General features: G+C 43.7%; 4 protein-coding genes across 4 annotated transcripts in view; 2 read left to right on the forward strand and 2 right to left on the reverse strand.

Annotated features, from left to right (window-relative positions):
• LOC148409704 (ankyrin-3-like) overlaps positions 1-6,866 on the forward strand; it is a 58,754-nt gene extending 51,888 nt beyond the window's left edge. Inside the window, exons 46-52 of the mRNA XM_088439400.1 lie at positions 2,715-3,228; positions 3,809-3,905; positions 3,992-4,132; positions 4,304-4,387; positions 4,462-4,617; positions 5,275-5,344; positions 5,545-6,866. Coding sequence (XP_088295526.1) covers positions 2,715-3,228; positions 3,809-3,905; positions 3,992-4,132; positions 4,304-4,387; positions 4,462-4,617; positions 5,275-5,319 — 1,037 coding nt within the window. The 3' untranslated portion in view covers positions 5,320-5,344; positions 5,545-6,866. The remainder of the gene's footprint in view (positions 1-2,714; positions 3,229-3,808; positions 3,906-3,991; positions 4,133-4,303; positions 4,388-4,461; positions 4,618-5,274; positions 5,345-5,544) is intronic.
• Positions 6,867-8,935: 2,069 nt separating this feature from the next.
• g6pc1a.2 (glucose-6-phosphatase catalytic subunit 1a, tandem duplicate 2) lies at positions 8,936-11,328 on the reverse strand. The gene is made up of 5 exons (XM_088439401.1): positions 11,071-11,328; positions 10,898-11,007; positions 10,597-10,714; positions 10,251-10,366; positions 8,936-9,764 (listed from the first exon to the last, which is right to left on the reverse strand). Exons 1-5 carry the CDS (start codon positions 11,301-11,303, stop codon positions 9,262-9,264), a joined length of 1,080 nt encoding a protein of 359 aa, XP_088295527.1. The 5' UTR covers positions 11,304-11,328; the 3' UTR covers positions 8,936-9,261.
• Positions 11,329-12,090: 762 nt separating this feature from the next.
• On the forward strand, positions 12,091-15,595 carry g6pc1a.1 (glucose-6-phosphatase catalytic subunit 1a, tandem duplicate 1). The gene is made up of 5 exons (XM_088438263.1): positions 12,091-12,461; positions 12,530-12,639; positions 12,828-12,933; positions 12,999-13,114; positions 13,173-15,595. The coding sequence occupies exons 1-5, from the start codon at positions 12,217-12,219 to the stop codon at positions 13,664-13,666; spliced, it is 1,071 nt and encodes a 356-aa protein (XP_088294389.1). The 5' UTR covers positions 12,091-12,216; the 3' UTR covers positions 13,667-15,595.
• A 353-nt stretch (positions 15,596-15,948) lies between these two features.
• On the reverse strand, positions 15,949-18,927 carry psme3 (proteasome activator subunit 3). The gene is made up of 10 exons (XM_088438264.1): positions 18,760-18,927; positions 18,330-18,362; positions 18,156-18,218; positions 17,890-17,994; positions 17,767-17,815; positions 17,572-17,690; positions 17,361-17,497; positions 16,622-16,676; positions 16,460-16,546; positions 15,949-16,394 (listed from the first exon to the last, which is right to left on the reverse strand). Exons 1-10 carry the CDS (start codon positions 18,799-18,801, stop codon positions 16,314-16,316), a joined length of 771 nt encoding a protein of 256 aa, XP_088294390.1. The 5' UTR covers positions 18,802-18,927; the 3' UTR covers positions 15,949-16,313.
• Between the last annotated feature and the right edge of the window lie 52 nt (positions 18,928-18,979).

Here is an 18,979-nt window from a genome sequence, read left to right on the forward strand (position 1 = left end):
CACGTTTCAGACATTTTCCCTACCCGGCAACCACCGGGCCTTAAATTGGGACCCCAAACTTGATTTTGTCGACATGGCTGTCGTTGTCTGAAGCGGGTCTCGCGCGGACGTCGGCGGTCCCAGTTGCGGCATCGATGAGTTAAGAGCACGGACTAACTCCTCGGACTAACTCCCGACGCCTTTTCTGAAAGGCGTGGAAAAGGCGTCTTGGTTTTTTCCTCGCCCCCTTAGATTGTGTGAAGACGTCATCTCCTCGCTTCCTCCCAGCTTCATCCTCTCCGAGGCCGGCTCGCATCCTCCTCCTCCTCCTCCTCCTCAGACTAACTCCTGCAGAGAAGCCCTGAGTCGGTGCCCCCCCCCCCCCCCCCTGCCTCCACCCACCCCTTAGTCGTAAGATAAATTTCCAGTGCACTGCACTCACAATTATGTATCCAATGCACTCTCTGCAGATTTATTTCTGCCCTCCGCTCGAATAGATGCCACACTGCATCTGAAGGTCATTACCAAATTAAACGCAGCAGTGATTTCGAATGATTATTATGATTGGTGCTATTTGTTTTGTGGCACTGATCAATTATTATTGTAATTATGGCAGAGGTAAGAAACTAAATGAAGCAAAAATTATTAACTCGCTCAGTGCTAGCTCCTTTGGAGGTTGAATGAGTTCATTAAAAAATAATACCATGAAATTGTCAAGCAGCATTTACAGTATATTATACAAGATATAAATATACCAAAACAGTAAGCTGTAGTTTTTATAATTAGGCTATAAATGTTGAATTAAATCATATAAATACTTTACAATTGAATATTGTTCAATTAGCATATTTAGGAAAAAAATAAAAAGAGCGTGAGATTAAACTTTTTAATTGTTTATCAAATGTGTATTCAATGCAAAATTATTTTCTAAATTTGTTGTCCTAATGTATATTTTCAAAAAATATACCATTCAAATATATGATGAATGTGAGGTCAAATCTGAATACGTGTTAGTGAAAAAATATGACCACAGTACCTGTATTTGATATTTCTTTTATATTAAGAATAAGGTATGCTGTTTTGTTGTTGTTCCAATCATGTTTAATATAAAACATCTATTTACAATATATGTATTATACTCTGCATGCTAATAAAGTATTTCTCGATTTATTTTATATTGAGGAAATATATAAAAAAATGTCTGGATTTGGGATTAATACATGTGAGAAGAATACAAAAAAAAGTTTTACTATTACTACTAAAACTAATTTCATTATCAACTGTTTCAGGGCAATAAGTTTATTATTTAGGAGGCATAAATGTGAGTGCAGTTGCATTTAAGTACAACTAGAAAGTCCAAAGTCTCCTCTTTGCTCCTGCTCAAACTTCTCGGAATGTGAGCGCTTGGATCTCAAATCTTTTAAGCGACCCGGCGATCACATGATCAAGCGTTGTTGGTCTGTCGCTTCTTGTTTGTTGGCTGTCTTTTCATCAACATTTTAACATTTCTGTTTTTTGTCCATCTTTGTTGTGTGCTGTTTGTGTGCCGCTTTGAATCAGCTCCGAAATCTCTCAAATCTCCCACTCTAGCCCCGTGTCCTCAAACGCCCCACGGCGATGTCCAAAGCATTCGCCCTTCCTCGCAAAATATCCCACCTGCTCCTTCTTTCTTCTTCTCTTCCCCTCCCTCCGTTTTCCCTTTCCCCTCACCCCCCACCTCCCCTCCCGTGTATCTCCTCCCCGTCGCGCCCGTCCTCCCCCACCTGGACGAGCTTCCTTACTCCCCACCGATGCCTTCCTCGCCCTGCAGCCCTATCGCCTCCTCCTCTCATCTTCCTCCCGCCTTCTCCTTTCCCTCGCCGCCTCCCCCCTTTTCCTCCTCTTTCTCCTACCCTTCGCCGCCTTCCCCTTTCTCCTCCCCTCCTCTTCCTCCCCCTCCTCTGCCAGCTTCTTCCACCTCCCCGCCATCTCCCCTCCCTCCCGGCGTCCCGCCTCATTTCAGGCGGGACCATTCTGTCCCTGAGGTCTACATTTAGACCGAATCTGCTAATGCTAATGGAACCTTTGAATGTAAAGCAAACAAACCCATTAATTTTATTCTTTTTTTTTTTGTATCTTTTCCTGTTAACTCATTCAGTACCAACCTATTTTAGACATTCCTCCAGGCCAACTAAAAAAAAAAAAATATATATATATATATATATATATAGATATATAGATATAGATATAGATACCTGGTTAAGAATGTTTGGACCTACAAAAAAAGAAAAAAAAAGTCTTTGGGAGTGAATGAGTTAATTGCATTATTTTCTTGAATAACTGATCAATTCCAACTAAATCAAACTTATACAACAATGTTTTCACCAAGCTTTTAATAATCAACAATGCCTGGACTGTTTTGTTTCCCTGATTAACACTATCTTCACGGTAATCAAACAATTGGGAAAAAAAGGGGCATTTGTAAGTGTCTTTTCAAATGGTAGTTTTATTCCGTCTTCATTGCACCTTTTAAAAAGGAAACGTGGCCCTTGAGCACTAAAGTCTTGGCCTCCCTGTCAGCCAGTGCGTAAGGAGCTTGTGCCCTGCTTTGCGTGGCTTTTGAATAAGCTCCACCTCTTCCATCCCACCTTGTCATCATTCAACTCCATTGCTCTTTTCTTCCTGTCTTCCGATCCTCCCTGCGCCCCCCCCTCCCCCCCTACGCTAACCCTGCTGTCCTCCTGCCGTCCACGCAGGATACCACCAAGTAGACGCGGAGCTGCGAACCCCCCCCGACCTCCGCTGCGATCCCCCCACCCCTCAGCTCTCCGACGACTTTTTGCGCCATGACGGCGTAGTAGACTCCCCTAGCAGGCCTAGCGAGCTCCCCCTGCTCCGCGAGCCCCCCCTGGTGCGCGTGGAGGATACCACCGAGTCGCCCGACAACGACAGGCGGGCGGCCCAGCGGCGAACCATGTTCGAGGGCGCTTACGCCCCCTACGAGAGGCGGGGAGGGCGGCGCGAAGAAGAGGAGGAGGAAGAGGATGAGATGACCCAGGAGAGGCTCCGGAGTCTCCTGGAGGACATCAAGCTGGAGGAAGGAGGCCTGGAGGACGAGGAGATGACGGAGGAGAAAGTGCATGCCATCCTGGAGCAAGTGCGGCAGGCGGAAAAAGACTTGTGTTCAATTCCAGGCTGGAAAGGTGGCGACGCGGCGGCCGCCACGGATGAGGCGTCGGCGGGGCTCGGCCCTGACGCCGAAGAGGGCAGGTATGGATGCTGTATGCATACGGGTTTCAATTCCTATCAGTGTGCATTGTGTGCAACTATTCAATGTCACGCCATCATCATCATCATCATCATTTCACATGATTCCATATCTTTCAATGTTAGTCAATATTTTTTATCCACACGTTTCACACCACATTTTTACTATCAATTTACCAATGACATCAGTCCACATTTTTCATTGATATATTCCACAGTCCATATCATTATTATTCCGTAGCTTTTCACAATTTTACATGTTATTCCATATCTTATATTTTTTTTTAATAAACACATTGCCCATTTTTCACCAGTCAACCTTTTTCAGCATCATTACACATCATTCTTTAAGTTTCAATATATGTATTTAAATGATGAAAATCATTCCACATTCCCGTATTTTTTATTCATCTCTTAAGCATAAACTTGCAACTTCTCCAAAATGTGTAAATGTTTATACTCCAGTACTTGTCTTGGAGCCAGTTTTTTTATGGTCTCTCTTTCTAGTATCGCATGTTTTTTTTTTTGGCTTATCGCGAGAAATAAGCAGAGGCTCACTGTACTGTACATCTGCGTCTCTCAGTCCTGATAGTCTGGCCGACTCGTTGGAACAGCCGTCTCCGAGCAGCAAGAAATCGGAAGAGGACCAAGGAGGCGACCGCTCAGCTCGTAGAGTCCAGGTGAGAGAAGCCACACCGCATCAAACCAAGGAGCTCCAAATGTGTTGTAGGGCACCTACAATACTCCTTTACAATATCGCTCATAGTGGGCGCAAAATGTCCAGTGTGAGCATGTCTTTGATGATGATGATGAGGAGGTGGTGGAAGAGTTGGAGGAGGAAGAGTCCAGCTCCGAGGAGGAGACCACTGTGACCACCAGGGTGTTTCGCAGGCGGGTCATACTGAAGGTGTGTGACCTCTGCCGTGTGCAGTGCAGCGTGCCGACGTCAGCTAGCGAGGGAGCTAGCTGCGGTATAATTAGCATGATTAGCTTAGCAGCCGAGGAGAATACACTGTGAAAGAGTTTGAATTTGGTGTTCGTGGGGTCACGTCCTCACCCGTCCACTCGGCCCCTCCAGGGAGAGGAGGCCCGTAACGTTCCCGGGGAGTCCATGACGGAGGAGCAGTTCACTGACGGCGATGGCAATCTGGTCACCCGAAAAGTAACAGAACTTCTCATTTGTATCCTCCGCGCACTCGGACGTGCGTCTCGTCAACCTCCCGTCTATTCACGCAGGTGATAAGAAAGGTGGTGCGCCGCGTGGTTGGCTCGGAGCAAAAAGATCCAGTTGAAGAGGAAGGGGGCGCTGTTGCGGCCGTAGTGCCGAGCGCCGGCGGTGCAGGAGGGGGGAAGGGCAAGAGGCGGGGCAAACGCTCCCGGCAGGGCCACAAGGTTGCGTCGTCATCCAACTGCCTGACGTAGCTTGCGTGTGCGCTTTTTGTGTCAGTTTATATTACTACTTCAAAAAGTGAGGGATGTTGGGTGAAATTTATGGATTGACCTTCAATGCACTTTTAAATTAACCAAATTTGGCATTCCATAGAAGTTCAAGCTTTTTTTTTCTGTCTCGCATGAGGAAACCATTTTAAATTTTTGCCCGTGTGCACTTAAAAAATTGAGTCAAAATACCTTGCAAATGTTTTTATAGGGTCATGATGAAACTTGACCTAAATTGCCCTCTTTTTGTGAAATGTGGCTAGCAGTGCATTGTTTGTCATGGCCAGAAGGTGGCGACAAATTGTTGTGACGTTTTTTCGGCTCTTACACTAACTGATCGTTGCATAGAAAGTCTCTGCAGTGCCGTTGTGTTTTTTTCTGTGAACTAAACCAGCGTGAAACTTCCTGCAGAAAATCTACCACTAACAAAATTGACAACTCGTTCCATCTGCAGCGCTAATGCGCCACCGTTTAGCGACATTAGCTTCTACCTTTATGTTGCGTTACGTCAAGTCAGAACAAGACAGCAATGCTAACTTTTCTTTTGTGTGTGTGTGTGTGTGTATTTTGCGTGTACTGTATGATTGGACCTCTCCGCCTCCTGCTGCCCAGCCTGGAAACGGAAACAACAAACAGGGAAGGAAAGGTCACTCGTAACAGCAGCATCTCCCAACGTATCCCGGTAGGTTGTTAATAATATAAGTGTGCATCATTTCATCAAAAGAACCTATTTGCGATTTTAATACAGTGCATCTTTAGAGGTGAATTTCTACTCAAAATTAGCATGCTGGAAGTTCGGCCATATTGGATTTACAAACAGATCATATCACCTTCTTTTTCAAGACTTATTTGTGTTTTCTTGCCCTTCTCCAACGGCTGCAGGTCCGCTGCCTGTGATGTCACCACTCACTCACCGACCACACTTGAGTTCGGAGGAAAAAGGACAAACGGGCGGCATGTTTGTTTTTGTTGTTGTTTTATCCCCAAGGGAAACAAAACAGTTTTTTTTGTTTTTTTCATTTGGCATGCGCAAGCATGTGGACACACCAGAACAAACTTTTTTCCGGAAGGTCGGGAAGCGACAAACCGGGATGCTTCTCATCTCGGAAGTGACCAGACGTCACACGAGGAGACTCACGGATAAATGGGACGCCCTATTTGGTCACGTTTCCTCCTGGAATCTGACCATGTGGTGATTGAATTCTTTTTTTAAAACGAGCGTACATGCATAAATGGCACCGGATGAAACAATCAGCTTGGCAACACGTTTATGCACCGATCGGAAGCTTGGACCCGACGAAAAACAACAAGTGTGTGTGTGTGTGTGTGTGTGTGTGTGTGTGTGTGTGTGTGTGTGTGCGCGTGTGGGAAGAAGATCTCTGCTGTGTATGTGTGTGACGCGTGGACTGCATGTGCCGCCAATTTTTCTTTCTTTTTATTTCAGCTTGGATTCTCTTCCCTCGCCTAATCCAAAGCACTGAAACAAATTTGGAAAGGCTGCGATAACTAGCACATCTTTTGTCTTTGCAATAATAAGAAAAATGACAATAATAATAATAATGCAAAAGCTTCATTCTTGTGCTTCACATGAAATTGCATCAGGCTTTTGGAACGGGTCCGTTTTGATTCTTTCGGATGATCCTTCCATCCGTTTTGGGGGAACCGGAGCTTTTCCCAGCTGATATTTGGGTGAGAAGCGGGGTACACCCCGGACCGCTTGCCAGCCAGTCACTAGACAAGTATTCACACTCACATTGACACTTATGGACAATTTCAAGTCTTCGATGAAGCTAACGTGCATGTTTTGGGGAATGTATGGAGAAGGACATGCAAAGCGCACAGAATGGAACCCCGAACCTCAGAACTGTGAGGCAGACGTGCTTGCCACTAGTCCACCGTGCTGCCCTATATGAATTATTTGTTATTTAATTAACACGAGAACAGATGAAACACATTTTTACCTGCATACTCCAAATGTATGTCTTTTTACTGGTACTTTAACACTGTTAAAAAAAAAAAAAAACTCATCTTTTATGTTCCTGCGTGAAGCTTTTTTTCTTTTTTTTTAATTGCATATGAAAAGCGTCTTTCACCTTACCCGATGATCGATAAATCAACTTGTATGACACCACCAACATAGCCTACACTGGATGATCAGAGACGTTATTTAAGCAGAACAAAAATAAATTGTGTTAAAATTAAAACCGCTGTTGATGTGTTTCTGCTCCTTTTAGTTCAGTGGACACAGCTTTTGGAACACCAAAAAATGTCAAAAACAGCAGATGAGCTCTCCTGTCCTATTTGCTCGTTGTTTTGTCCTCACGTGGTATGTACTGAACTGTATTGTTGTCAAATGTGTTGTACTGTCACTCATTTGTTTATTATTATTATTATTCTATCTGTGTGTCTTTATTACCAAATCGCGAGGAAACGTTGGCGTAACATTTTCAATTATGAGTATAACATTGACATCTAGTGGAAAGAATAAGAAACTGCAACTAATAAGAGCTCATGTATTTCGGAGTCTTCTGCGAATATGCAGTACGTCTGCTTTTTCTTCGACCACCGCTAGGAGGCGTGTAAGTTTTCTTATCGAGCACAGTTATAAGCAAAGATGAATAATTTACATCCACTAATTAGCGGCTTTGAGCTACCTGCTTATAAATACGGTATTTTTATTTTTTTTTCCTGGTTATTCGAACTTTAACAGTATTTTTATGTGAACTCTGCCTACGATGGGTTGTTTTTTTTTCTTTATTATTGTCATAAACACGACGACAACTACACTTGTACAGTATTTTCGTGGTAGGAGGGAGTAGATGGATGAGTGAGCCTCCCCAGGAATTTCTGAATGAAATCAAGGTAATAAATCTTTCAAACAAATCAGTATCATAAGGTATAACCGTATTTCCGAATCAATATTTAATAGATAAAATGCCTAACTTTTGATATTGTAATTCAACATCGTTAATAATGAAAATAATACATTGCTTAATTTATTGTCCACTGACTTTTGTTGCATTTGTTTTTGCATAACAGGTGTCTGCAGTAGTTGATAGAAGGAATTAACATCACTTTAAACAAAAACAAAATACAATAAAATCATCAGACTTTTTGGAAAAGTAAAGTTGGAAAGGCTGACTTGACTTCTTGTGTAAAGCTCAAGGTAATCTTTAAATTCAACTCTTCGTGTATTTCTTTATAGAATGCATTTTTTTTTTCATTCTACCATTTTCTATTAACCTGTGCCTGACTGCCGTGCATAAATGCGCCTCAACTGATTACTACTGTGCTTGTCAGTCATTTGGCAAAGCAATAAACGAGCAAATATCGAGCGTCTGACTTACAACGGCGACCTTTTGCACTTCGGCCCACATAAAGTGTGTGGTGACGTACGCGCTGATGTCATTGCAAGAAGTCGAGGCCAAAGGCCAGGGATGTTTTGATGGCCTTTTCAGGTCATTCACTTTGTATTAAATTAGAATTTACAATTCAAAGAGACACCAAAAATACCAAATTCTTCTTTCTAACTGCATATTTATTTATTCAGCCATGTCTTATATGTTTTCTAATAAACAGAACAAGGGTATCACTGAGCTTGAGCAGATAGTGCGTCTGCCTCCAGGTATCTGCATTGGAGTTCGAATCTCAGCTCTGTTCTTCTTCTGCACCAGTTTCCACCCACATTCCAAAAATGTTCTTGGTAGGTTCAATGAAGACTCTAAACTACCCATTTGATTGCAAATGATTGTTGGCTATATGCTGAAAAATCCCATCTAATTGAGGCCCGCCTTAGTTTCAGAAATACTTAAATAGTTTTAAACAAAACTAGATCTCAAACCACCATTCTATTCATCTTAATGTATTACACATAAAGAAATTGCTGAAAAAAGGGACACTTATTAAACCTTCACTCATTCAATGCCAAAGGCGTATTTATACAATTTGACAGAGTCCAGACATTCAATTCCAGGTACTTTGTTTACAGTTTTTTTGTTTTGTTTCAAAAACTAGTATATAGGAGAGTCTGAAAATACCTGGCCTCGAATGAGTTAATTTACACTAACAACCCAGGCTAAAGCTAGCTCCTCCTGCACATACAACACATGCCATCCATTACTATGTTCCTATCATACAGGCAATTGGGACCACCATTTAGTATTTTGAGGTTAGAAAGAGCAGAAAAATACACAAATAACTGCACAGGTTAATCTAGATTTCACCGAACATGACCTCTCAGCCACCAAGCTCCATTGAAGAAATACTTCCGTGATGTGCTTTCAAAATTTTATTAAGAAAAATCAAAAATACTCTGAAATATTCAGAAATACGACAATATAATAACACATTAGTGACGACAGTCTGTTCCAATGTTAATGTGCCACTGAGTGCTTGTAAGTGCCCCAAAGCATCATGGGAAGTGTCACCTGCACACACACACACAAAGTTCAGTTCCGTTGTTCTTGTCGGCTTCGCCTGACGATCGTTGGTCTTTTCATATACATGCAATCAGCACCAAGTCTCTACACAGGAAGAGATCTTCCTGTGCTTTCTGTTAGTGAAAGTCTTTTTTTTTTTTTTCACGGTGTTGCGTTTGCCTCACACGGCCTTTTTGCCGTGCAGGCCCAGCGCGCTGTTGACTAGGTAGGGGATGATGCTAACGGTCGCCACGGGCACAGTGGCGCTCTTGCAGAAGGACAGCAGGTAGAAGAGGGCGGCGGTATGCGTAGGCGGTTTGAAGGAGTCAAAAAGGTGCAGCAGCAGCAGGGAGGCCACGACGCAGCCGGCTCGGGACGTTGCACTGTTGCTACGCTTGGTCTCGGTGTACAGCGGCGAGTGTAGACCCAAGCCCAGACCGAAGAGCGTGCCCATGTTGCGCAAGAGGCTGGCGAACGGGGTACTGTCCAGGTGGACCCACTCGGCCCTGGAGCACCATTTCTGGGCCTTCTCTATTGTCCATAGGAGGTCTACGCCCACAGCTTTGAGGAGCAGGTAGAACCCCACGGCGAAGGAGGTCAGGAAAAGCGTTGTGTAGAAGTACTTCTTCATGCTGGCGTTGTAGATCCACTGTGTTCTGTTGAAGGCCTCGGCCACAATCATTCCTAGGAGTCAATGAGAGTCTTGGTGAGTCTTGGTGATCTTTTCTACTTTCAATTTGGAGCGGGTTTACACTTTGTTTTTCTACCTTGAACTTTCTCAGAAGTTTGTTATTCACGATTTACGCAAAGCATTTGATACAGTCGATTGTGATTTATTTAAAAACTGAATACTGATTTCAAGGCGTTAAGATAACAGAGAACAATTAGTGTATTTCAATGATGTATCACCAAACAAATCCAGAATTCACTCTGAGGTACCCCAGGGATCATTCTTGGGCCTTTTAGTGTTTTTAATTTACATGAATGACTTGCTTTTGCAGTATTCTTCCCAAATTACTTGTTGCTGATGATACAGAGTACCGTATCAATAAAAAAAAAAAATGCAAAATAACCACTTCAGAACAATTTGAGACATCAACCATAGGTTGGGAAGCGTGGGTTGATTCGTGCCCGAGTAATGACCTGAGTAAATTAACTAGTCAGCCATACCTGAGATGACTCCAGCAATGACCTGGTGAGGAAAGTGTGCGGCAATGAAGACCCTTGACAGGCAGACACACACTTGGACTCCCCAGAACAAGGTCCAAAGTATGGCTTTTAAGTAGCTGCCAAAAGAGAATATCAAGATGTCAGTAAATGAAGCTTTTCCCACACCGTCCCCTTGGGAACAACTAACACCATTACTGTTAGCTTATCGTGACAACTTCAACTGCCTGCATGTCAAAACAACTCTATGCCTGAGAGTCAATGATCAACCATGTGTTAGGACGGAACGTCCAATGTGATAAGCTCGTGGCTAGAAAACTGTCAACAAAATTGCGGTTTTAAAAATCACCTGTTCTTGGAGGACCTCCTGCCCGTGCGTTTCTTCTTACTGGCCGTGATTGCGAGGATGGATGTCACCAATGTGTAGTAGACTCCTGCCGCTCCCATAGCATGACCAGAGGGGCTTCCTGGGTGGTAAAAAGGAAAGTTAGTGCGCCCCTGGTCACATGAAGATGAGTTTTTCCATAACAGGCTCAAGAACGGGTTTATATACAACAGGTTTACATACAAAAGAAAAGTCTATTTCTGAATTTATGCCAGCAAGACAGGGTATCGACCATCAGGGTTTTTCAATTTAAACTTGTTCTCACCCGGTCCGGTCTCACAGGTCATGGGGTACTGCTCGATATCAGGCCGAACGCCGCTGGAGTAATAAGGTGTTTCGTGGACCCACCAATAAGGCCTCTCCCCAAACAGAATCCTGAAAAGGAAAATATGCTCTTAATCTTTCAAATTCTCTTCATTGGATTTCATCCAACCTTACCATTTGAACACCAGATTGAGCCAGTCCCCGATGACAGCCACCCAGATGAGCTTGATGCCCACGGACGTGCGTAGGTGGAACCAAAGCGGGAAGAAGATGAAGAAAGTGTTCCTTAGGTCTGCTGCCCATGAAACCCAAAGGAACAAGCCTTGGGCATCCGGGTAGTTGGTCTGAAGGTAGCGAGTGCTGCTGACGCCGAAGCCCTGCAAGGCATCCATGATGGCGTGAAGCATCTTCAGCGGCAGGCGGATGAGTCACTCCAGAGTGTCGCCGGCGGTGACACAGCCGCTTGTTTTTATAGCCGGGGAGACCACCACCTAGACGCATGCTCATGTTGATCTTTGGACCTTGCACATGTGTAATAAAACACTCCGAGTCAGGGGAGTTTGGCAGCCCTGCCACACAAACACGCCGGGAGGGAAAAATACAGAGCGCCAAAGTTGATCGCATCTGGCGAATTTACCGGAGGTGTCGCAGGATAACCAAAAAACACATTTGTCACTGAAATGACCCACTTAGTGAGCCGTGTGGCATTGCACTTTTTTTTTTTTAACCTATACTGAACTCCACCTCATGTGCTCCCCTCTCATAAGAACCTGTCAGTTATGTAATTATCTTTTGATGACTAGAAGAAAACATCTCACTGGTCCCAATGTTGCCCACATGTAGATTGCATAAGACCATAAATGATTGAATGATGGTGCTCGAATAGATAAAGTGTGATGAAACAAATATTGCTGATTGGTCGCTCGGAAGCAAGCAAGTGGTAGAAGGATCTGCCGGAATGAAAAACCCCACTCATGAGGTCATATTACTTCCTGTTCGGAAGGATCGTATCTTAAGCATCCGTGCAAGACTGATAATCGAAGAAACTTAATAGTCATTCACTGAGCAGTGAAACGGTTTTCCAGGAAATCAGTGTGAGGGGCGGCAACTGAGTTCTCTAATTATGGATTTCAGGAGGGGAGGCCTGGGGGGAGTGTACGGGGTTAAGGAACCTGTCTGGATTGTCCAAACGGCAAACAAGCCTACTAGCCTTGAGTAAAGTCCAATGGGGATCACACACGGACCTAATCTATTAGAGAGGACAGAGCTGCTCGGCATGCTTACGGACCACTAAAAAAAAAAACAAAAAAAACAGAGTGCATGAGTCTCAAGCAAAATTCTGGTATCATGGATCTGGTCCACAGCTGGGGGGTCGAGCTGGCACTGCACCTGCAGACCAAATACGGTGGCTACGAGGACCTGTTCAGTCTTGCTTCCACTGTGGCTGACCTGCACACCACCTTCTTTTTCTTCTTCCCTATCTGGTTCCATCTGCGACGGGAAACGAGTCTCCGGCTCATCTGGGTGGCCGTCATCGGGGACTGGATCAACCTGGTCCTCAAATGGTAATGGTCAGCTCTGAAATAAAGCAAGAACTGTTTGAGGTTTAATTTTGTGGGTCTTTCCATGGCAGGGTTCTTTTTGGAGAAAGACCATATTGGTGGGTTCACGAGACCCGCTTCTATGGAGCAAAAGAGGCCCCTTTGCTGCAGCAGTTCCCCATTACATGTGAAACCGGACCAGGTACACGTTACGACGGATGATTGATCGGAATGTTTGGATTTGATTTAGTTAACCCCATTCCTGATTTGGTCACGTTTGACTTGGTTCCAAAGTTCAGTCCTACTGTTGTCCTTTACGCATTTGTGACGAGTCAAAGGAGTCAATACAAGCTAAACTCAGTCGCTTGGATTAAAACTGCTCGCTTGCAGGAAGTCCTTCCGGTCACGCTATGGGTGCCGCTGGGGTCTGGTTTGTGATGGTGACGGCCATACTGGACGTTGCAGCAGAAAAACGATGTCCACCGTTACTGCATAAGTGAGTTAATGCAACACGCTCCTCAACTTTCCGGTTGTCTGTATCCCCGCTATCGTTTCTGGTAGACTCCTGCATTTAGTTCTGTGGGTTCTCATGGGCTTGGTGGTTCTGGGAGTGTGCATGTCCAGAGTCTACATGGCGGCCCACTTCCCGCACCAGGTCCTCGCCGGGCTCGTCGCAGGTCGGTCCGCCATTTTCGGATAACTCGGAAGTCTTTGGCTGACCTTGTCATTTGTCAGGTATTCTGGTGGCTGAAGTCATGTCAAAGGTGAAATGGATCTATAGAGCCAGCTTCAGGACGTACGCCCTCACCACCTTCCTGTTGACTTCCTTCGCCGTGGGCTTCTACCTGTTGCTTAAGGCTCTGGGTGTGGATCTTCTGTGGACTCTGGAGAAAGCCCAGAGGTGGTGTGCCAGGGCTGAGTGGGTACATATGGACAGCACGCCATTCGCTAGCCTGCTACGGAACATGGGCAGTCTTTTGGGTCTTGGCCTGGGCCTGCACTTGCCGCCCGCGCATGGCACCTCCAGCGCTTTTAAGGCGGGGAGCGTTGTCGTATCCCTAGGGCTGCTCGGGCTTTTGGACTCATGGACATTTTCATCCGAAAACTTGGTGGCTTTCTACTGCTTGTCTTTCGGTAAGAGCGCAATTGCACTTTTAATCCCGACCGCGTTGGCGCCGAGGGCGCTCCGCTGGGTGATCGCAAGCAGAAGTGCCGGTAAAAACTTGTGATGTGTGCTGAATTTTTACTTATGTGGACCTTTTGGGTAATGCTAGTAACGTGCTAGCATGGAAACAAAATGTAGTCTTGTTTTTTGTTGTTTTGCTAAGACTTATTGTACGTGTATTGCTTTTGTACACACAAAGCTAGTTAGCTACATGCTAAGCTATACTTTTCATACCCCACTCATTTGTATTCATATATTCATTCTTAAATACAGTAGGATGATCTCAACCCCCCAAAAGGAAATGACATTTGTCAATATTGCTATATTCTAATTCTACACTTAATTCCCTTTAAATGATATATAACAAAAATTGGTGAAGTCACAGGAGTTTGTATGTTTAGCACATTCATTTTTCACTGGTACGTATTGTTTACTAATTCCTTATTTTCATACACTTTGAATACAATTTGAACTTTTCGATTGCCGGGAAATGCAAGTCGAGACCTTAAGGTGGTTGCTGTTGTGGAAGTCCAAAAATGGCCATGTCAAAAGCACGTATTTGCATCGAGAACTCAAAACTAATGTCCATAACATAAGCCTGATTTTGTGAAAACACATCATATACATGTAAAACGACTCAAACGCGTTCACTGTAATTGTTCTATTTTTATTCCCAAGCTTTTTTTAGCTTGCCAGTCACTCTTTGGATTTAAAAAAAAAAAAAAAAAAAAAAACAGTCATTAACTTACCAATGAGAGCTGTTCTCGTAATAGCTCAATGTTTTTTTTCCACTGGACACCTTGCACTGATACTGATTAATTGTGCGCGTTACACATTAACCCGAACATGCGTCGCGCACTCGGCCAGGCCACATAGTGACACTGCCTCCAGCGCGGGCCGCCAGATCAAGGAGCACAATGTGTTTTCAACGACATGTGTGTTACACTAAAAAGTCAATCAAATCAAAAAATCAAATCCAATTAAATGTGTCCAGATTTTCTCATTCACATACTGAAATTCGTAAAATCTACTTTAGAAAATGAAACTTTCTGTAAAGTGCTCAGATGATTTAATCAGGCGTTTACTGCTAAGTAAATTACTGTATTTTCCGCACTATAAGGCGCACCTTCAATGAATGTCCTGTTTTAAAATTGTTTTCATATATAGGGCGCACCGCATTATGAGGCGCATAGAATAGAAGCTACAATAGTTGCTGGGGTTGAATTATGCGTTAGCCAGAGGACTTCCTGTATGTGATGATAGTATTGATTCAGCGAGGGAACAATTTTATTTGGATATTCAGATTTGGCAGCCATGATTGACATTTCAAGCTTAGTTGATTCTGTATGACTTTGTTTTCATTTTCATCCCAGTAAAAACAAAATAAAGCTTTTTTTTTTTTATACACATTTTACAAATTCTGCCTGTCTATGTACGATATATAGGGGGTGTGCCTGAAAAATCTACCCCCCCCCCAAAAAAAAAAAATCAACGTGTAGCAGAGCAAGGTTTGAGTAGTATATCACACGTATGACATAATGACCTTGTGACATTTTCCGGCCAGCGAATCTCGAGCCTCCTTTGTGGCTTCCTTATCTGTCGTAATAGTCTCGTCAACATATCAGAACGTCCGTGAGAGGATGGCTCGAGCGATCAAGCAAGCTTGCACAACAGCGTCTCGTGTTTGTCAGCAGTCGCACGGCTTGTTTTCATGTTATCTTATCTCAGGAAAATAACCTGTATTAAATGTGCTTTTCCCGCAACCATTATTCTCCAATATGAACTACAAATCCTGAGAAAAACATCTATTTTTTGGCTTTATCTATTTATGTCATCACAACTGAAACTTAAGAAACTTGTCTAATATGAATTAAGTGTCTATATATATGTAATTATACATAATTTTTATGTATAGTTGTAGTAGTAGTTTATTGAAAATGTGTAACGTGAAGAAAAAAAAATCACAAATAAAAGGTATTTTCTAGAAAGGTCATTTGTGTTGGGGAGCACTATTTAAAAATAAAGTATCCATTTTTTTTTTTTTTTTTAGTAAAACACCTTTTTGTTAAGAAACAAAGGCACGAGCATAATTATAATGGGGTTCGGGGGGTGTATATATGAGGAACATTTACCTAAAAAAATGCCATCAACAGATTGTTTTTTAAGACTACATAAATGTAGCGCCTATATATTTTGTAGGCATTTTTATATACTGTTTATATTTAAAAAAAAAAAACCTTTGCATATGAACTCAAGGCGCCTTTTAGCGCAACAGTGACACCTACAGGCCAATGTCAAATCGCAACACAAAAATGATTGTAGCACAGTAATAATTCCACATTTCTTAAAAAAAAAAAGTTTATTCAATAGAATCAATATCTTAATGAAGTTTATTTTTTTGTAGGCCTAGAAGCAGACTGTACGACATAAAATTCCTTGTCCACCATGGTTCAGACGAAGACCAAAATTGCTCTGGAGCCTTTTCGTAAGCGCAACAAATCAAACCACTCCGACGTTCTCAATTTAAAAAGTAAAAGTACACTCTCGCTTAGAATGCGACTTCCCAACGTCATTAAAACTGGAAAAAAAAGTCTCATACAATTAAAAAAAAACAAGAAAACAGGTGCGGTGTCCATCTTGTATGTACGGGGTTTGTCTGATTGTACTGAAATGAGGGAACGTGCGGTCTTGGGAGGTTTGGCGGGCGACGCTCAGTACAACGCTTCAGCGTTACTGCTCCGAGGCCTCTTGATCTTCTCGATGTTTTTCAGAATCATGTCGTGTAACGCCACCTGCAATCGGAAACAAACGAGACGTGAGCGTCCTCGGGGGCGCCGGAACCCGCCGAGACACGTACGTATTGATTCCGAAGCTCCGAAACGATGATCTTCAGACTGATGTATTCCTTCTCGTCGATCTCCGTTACTGTGCGCCGATAGTCCTCCTGGCAGAGGAAAAGACCACCTTACTTCTTCTGATTATTGCTCTGGTCTGAATCAAGATTTACTGATGGACTCACCACGTGAGGATATTTTGCTATTTTTGAAACCAGCTTTGCTCGAGTGATGTAGTATCTGCAACAAGATGAGACAAACGTCGATGTTGGTGAGTTCCTCTATGGAATACGTTTTCTTCACTTAGATCGCAGTTTCACTGAGTACTTATAGGCTCAAAACTGCTTTTCTTTTACTTTACATTGCATGAAATGTATGGAAATTTCCTACGAATGTTTTCACAAAGTACACATCGTGTAGAACAAAAAATATCAAGGTTTAAAATAAATACATACAATTAAACGTAAATATCCAGTGGAAGGAAAATTAAAATATGCAGTTGTAGAATGTGTTTAAGGAGTACAGTGAAGCTCAAAGAAAATTAGACTGAATAAAATGGTGCTGTAGTGTCTCATTTTGGACACTGGGTGGCACCCACGTAAACTTGCATAGAAGTCATGATGTCGCATCAACTATGGATGCACTTTCTGCTAATTGCTAAGCTGTAAATAAAGTACTTTTTTTTTTTTTTTTAAACCCAAGACTGATTGTTAGTAATACAGCACGGACCAAAGCCGGTAATAGCTCAGGTAGCGACCTTCGCTCATCGTGAATCAAAGATTTTTTTCTGTGCTGAGCAGTAGCATGAGGAAGCTAGATGCTAATGCTAACGTGAACGCTGATATTATGGACAGTTGACCTTTTTTTTAACAAAATCATCTAGCGGGGCGGATCCACTAAAACCGCATTTTAATCTGGCCTGACCTGGAAATCTGGTCGAGGTAAGAGGCCGCCTCGCCTTCCACTGTCCTCAGCTCGGCCACCGTCTCCTCCTGGATAGACACCCCAAAGTTGTTTCCGTCCTCTATCCGGGGAATCAGCAGCTGCACCCACATTTTCACCTGCGCCGGACGACACGTCGAATCACGTGGAGCGCTCGAGTCACGCGTCGCCTCTTTGTTCAAACGACACTCACCGTGTTACATTTCTCGATGAGCGTTCGGATCTCCGGTTTGACCTTTTCGATGAGATCCACCAGGTTGCCGTTGCTCTTCATCATCCCGCCGGGCATGACGAAGACCTTGGTGCCGGTCACTGGGCGGAAAGAAGGAAATGAGCGCGCGCGCGGCCATCTTTCTCGAAACAAGCCGATCGCTGCGCGGGAGCTCACCCTTGTCGTCGACATCTCCGTCCTCCAGCTTTCTCTTTTTGGCGTTTTGCTAAGAGCGCACGCGAGACGTCAATACAACAAGCTACCAGCTGGCGATGACGTCGCTGTTAAATATAAGCTCACCGAATCGAGCCCATCGTGAAGGTTGGAGAGCAGGATCGGGTCGGGCACCGTCAAATTGATGTCCGAGTGGATCTCCTTCAGCTCTACGATGTTTATGATTGGCTCCTGCAGGCAAGGGACCAAAAAAGACCCACTTGCTATGAAAAATAACCACCACACCCCAAATAACCGCCTTCCACTTCGGAGGTTTATTCATGACTAATTCGTTCCCCATCATTTTACAGCAAGCTTCTTCAAAGGCGTTTGTGCATCCGAGCCACACTGACCTTAAGGAAGTGATCAAGTTCCAGTAACTTCTTTGGGAAAAAATTAGCGACTAGGTCCTCGGCCTGAGGTGGGGGGAAAAAAGAAAACGTTGCGAATTTTGTGAAAATCAAGTGGAATAACAATCTTCTGCTCGTTTGTGGCCGGTTTTCATCTACCGGTGCATGAATACTTACTTCTGCAGTGATACGTTCTCTAAAGGCATCAACCTGAACACACAAGAAGAAGAAAGTTATTTTTACGGCACAGCATAAAAATCAGATGTAATTTTAGATTTCTTTCATGTCTCCTTGTCTCCTACGTCTCCTCCATTGGGCTAACCCGGTTGCTCCTAGCCTAGATGGGCCTTTCTCTCCTCACGCGTTTCTCACCATTTATTACATTTACAACAAGGCGAGTTGCGACTAATTCATCGCTAAACAAAATGATGCGCTGTGCTAGTGAAATATAGAATGATCGTTAGACCCGTTGACAGCTGCGTTGGCGTAAACGGGAACAAGCCGGCTAGCACGGCCCGATCATTCACATCATGCTATCAAAAATGAAGCTAACGCGCGTTTAGCAAAGTTCAAAATTCATGTGGACTCGCGGTAGCCGGGATCGTACCTTGGTTTTAATTTCATTGTCCACTTTGAGCAGTGAAGACATCTTACGCTGTCGGGTAGGCGAAGAGCGAATGTCCCAACAGCATTAAAATGGACTTGGAGGGGGGGAAAACGTGTGGCTTTACAGCTTGCCAGCCACACTTGGTGAACGCGCTGATGACGACATCAGAGCGCGACGACGATGAGAAGGAGGGTGTCAAATCGAAGGGGGTGTACGCATG

This window comes from Hippichthys cyanospilos, chromosome 17 (genome assembly GCF_059441005.1).
Source record: "Hippichthys cyanospilos isolate Australia breed blue-spotted pipefish chromosome 17, RoL_Hcya_1.0, whole genome shotgun sequence".
NCBI lineage: Eukaryota > Metazoa > Chordata > Actinopteri > Syngnathiformes > Syngnathidae > Hippichthys > Hippichthys cyanospilos.